We start from the raw sequence: 3603 nt of genomic DNA, 5'->3' as shown, positions 1-3603 counted from the left end.
ACAGGAATTTTAAGTGAGGATATACTCCCTCCATTGGAATCAAAGGTAAATTTGGAGGATAAATGGTTTTTGCACAAGATGACCCGCTTAGTTCACTATTTGCTAATAATAAAGAGTTAATGTACCAAACATTTTAAAGGATGTAAGACAGTAGAGAAGCCATCAATACCTTCCGTAATGAACAATACTTTTGCGTTCATCTGTACTAGAAAGAACACAACCTTATGAAAAGCTAGTTTACATGTATCATTATTTTGAACCTTAACAATGTCAATAATATAAATAATTCAAGAGGCCTGCCTGATCGTAGACATGGCCAAAGAATACAAGCATCATTGCATCCTTTTCTTCGAACTCAGCACTCATTGCAGCTCATATCTCACCGAATTATAGATCATCGAAATGCCTATTGACAAGAAAAAGGGTGTGTTAAGACACAAGATGACTGATGTAATGTTCAACGAAACAACACACAATTGTAAAGTGAACGTTTGCAAGAGCATGAAGAGATGACCGTGTTCACCCACTACGATAAAGATCAATTGCAGAGCTTGGACAAGAGAAAAGTCCCATTGTGAACTTACTAGACCAGTAAGCTTTTAGGTGACAAGTGTTGCTGCTCTTGCAAGGTTTGGGGGAAGCACAAGAATTTGTTGATGGTGGACGATAAGAGAGCTTGCTGATGTAGGGGAGGCAAGCACTCACAAAGCCTCAAAGGGTCTCGAAACGATGATGTGGATTGCTCACAGAGCTCTAGCAAGGCTGCATTCGTCAACAAAATTTTCATTTGTTTGTTGCGAGCAAAGAAAGAAATGTTCAAAATTGAGCAAGGCAAGCAGAGGTGACGCTAAGAAGATGAAAAAAATGTATGTAAGCTTTCAATTCAAAACAAAGCAATGAATTTAGTAGAAAGGAATGCGATGCTTTTTTTATGTGAATACAGTCTTTCTGTAATAAAGGTCATGCAAACCTATACATCTTAAGCTCGCTTTTCCAAGCGGAGAGAGATTCAGTCTCCAGCATCTCAAAACCCTGCAAACCAGAGCATTTGCGTGTGAAATTAGTGCGAGGTTGTTTGGCTGGAATCTAGCCACAAGGCCATGGCAATGTATATTTAAATCAACGGTTCGATGTTGGTTCCCAACAATTAACACCAAGTATGCATCCTCCCTTTGTCGAGTGAGAGACTACAACAAAACTCAAGCGGCAATATAATACTCATAATCTCTTGAGCGTTAAACAATTTGGCGGCACCACTACTGTAGACGGGTCTCCATCGCCTTGCTATTATCAGCAGAGATAATTTTGAATGCTAAGATGGCAACTGCAAGCAGTATACAACAATAGGCAGCATGACCATGCCTGCCGCTTCCTTTAAAACTTCTGCAACGCCTTTGAATAAAGGTGCACTTCTTCGACCTCCTATCGTTAGAGGACCTGAGGCTTTGTAGAGTTCGCTCTAAACCCCTAAAGCAATAACTCAAATGGGAGCGGCCGCTTGCCCATCGATTACGAAGAAGATGGTTGTAGGGGTCCGGGGCAACCAAGAATCTAAGAGCTTCAAGCTGACACTGGAGGATTTGAAAAGAGAGCTTTGGAAGATGGCTCTAGCTCCGTTTTAGATGTCAGACCTCAAAAATGTATGATCCTCACCAAAAACAAAATTGGCGTGTAGCGGAGAAGATAAAAGCTTTGACATGAATCCAATAGCCGCATCGAAGCTCCTCAGCCGACCTTGTGCAAATTGCACGAAGTATTCAATGAAGATCCTAATTTGTCTCTGCGTAAAGAAATCATCGCCGAAAGGAATGCTGAAAATGCTGCAAAAATAACTAATCGACCAATTGACAATGAATGCACCAACGACTAATTAAGAAGTAAAGGAGCATAAATAATAACTATAATTTTATTTTTCCCATCTCAAAACCAAGGCGTACCGTTGGCAGGCCAAAAATATAAACTTGAGCCTTTATTGGAGTTTTCTTTCAAGTAGCCTTCAAAAGGATAACGTTGAGACTTTATTAGAGTTTTAGTCTAAGTATAGAATCGAAAAGGAGACTTCAATGTATAGATGCCTACTTGGTCACAACATGTATAGCTGAAATGAAGTTAGCTAGGTGACTAAGCTCACAAAGAAGGCGGTGGTGCCAGGCATGGTCCAATGGCAAACTCCAGCTTCTCCTGGCTTGATGCCTAGGAGCTTAAAGGAGACGTGGTCGGGGTCGAAAGTGGAGGTGCGTGTGTGGCATGTAAGAACGTTGGTGATGAGCGTGCTTGGATCCTCGGTGGAGCGCAGTTGCACCGTATACACTTTGGTGGCCTGGATGGAGTGGCAAGCCTGAATTTGGTAGGGTGAGTCGCCCATTCTATGGCAAACCACATGACGATAATCCCCGCCAGCGTTGAGTAGCTCCGGTTGGTTTAACACTACAAAGGAGCCTTTGGAAATGGTAGCAACGGGGCTCATTTCGGCATGGAGGGCCTGGGATCCGAGCTCGGAGACGAGGAAGTCAGCCATGTCTTCAACAGAGGTGGCACAAGAGCGGTTTTCGATGCCAACCGAGCCATGGAAGGCGTTGCACTTCCGGGTAGTGTAGGCTGTAGCGGTGGCCCAGTAGGAGTCGGGCGGGATACGAAGGACATGGAGGAGGGACGAGAGGGGGAGGTGTTGGAGAGCAGATGCGAGGGAGCGTGGGAGGAAGCGACCTTGGGTAACAGCCAAGGCATGGTTGAAGAGGAAGGCAGGCCATGAGGAGCCTGGGGTAGGCATCTGGGACTCCAAGAAGAAGTGGAACGGAACACGAGGGTCTTCTTCCTGGGAACGTACCATGTCTTCGTGGTTCAAGCTGCTTGCTTTGCAGTCGTCTACACACCACGCCCAATCGCTCAAGGTGTGCGCGAAATTGTGCGATAAGGGTGTCTGACTGCCACATAATAGCCCTCCATCGACGCACTGCGCTTCGTCCACAACCACACTTCCGTTGCGTACGAGTACTTCTAATCCTGCTGCCTCCTCCAATGTTAACCTCGTCACCAGCCCCTCCATCTCCCCTGGCATCTGAACCTTGCCCACTTTGCTTACCCAATACTTCATCACTTCTGCATTGGGCACATTGGTGCCAACGTCTCTTCCTTCGCCTTCGCTCACCTGCACGCAACATAACATCTCATCACTTGGCCGAATTCATGGCTTGCTATTCCGACAACCCAGTTACAAAGAAATAACCCTCGAGCTTGCGCACCAAAGAAGTCGCGATCACAACAGAGACAAGCAGTTCACATTAATCGAGCTCGCCAGACGCACCGTAGGACAAGAACAAAGTATATAAATCATTACAGTACAAAGACCATAACAACACATCCAACTATTGCTATCACAACAATTAAACAGCAAGCAGTGCGAGCTCACGTACTTGAGCGCACGCCGCACACCACAAGAAAGAACAAATAACGCAAATAAGGTCACTTAAATTCGATCACGATCACATGCAAGTTCACATCTTCAACAAAGCGAAAAACTCATGATGATGATCAGCCAAGCAACATTAAAGCACTGCAGCTGACCAGAACGGCGGACACTAGCAGCAAAGCCACCACCACGTT

General features: G+C 45.2%; 1 protein-coding gene across 1 annotated transcript; it reads right to left on the bottom strand.

The window, feature by feature from the left end:
• Positions 1-2113: 2113 nt before the first annotated feature.
• On the bottom strand, positions 2114-3166 carry LOC147887661 (BURP domain-containing protein 6-like). Its single transcript, XM_087393081.1, has one exon. It carries the CDS (start codon positions 3164-3166, stop codon positions 2114-2116), a length of 1053 nt encoding a protein of 350 aa, XP_087249207.1.
• Positions 3167-3603: the final 437 nt, after the last annotated feature.

This window comes from Dipteris shenzhenensis, chromosome 22 (genome assembly GCF_047967505.1).
Source record: "Dipteris shenzhenensis isolate YYH24624 ecotype China chromosome 22, Dip_SZ_1.0, whole genome shotgun sequence".
Taxonomy (NCBI): Eukaryota; Viridiplantae; Streptophyta; class Polypodiopsida; order Gleicheniales; family Dipteridaceae; genus Dipteris; species Dipteris shenzhenensis.
Note: the sequence above shows the minus strand (reverse complement) of the source record. Positions and strands in the feature narration are given on the sequence as shown.

Bases quoted from the DNA above. Each gene is read 5' to 3' on its own strand.
- LOC147887661 (XM_087393081.1), bottom strand. From the start codon at position 3,166: ATGTTATGTTGCGTGCAGGTGAGCGAAGGCGAAGGAAGAGACGTTGGC.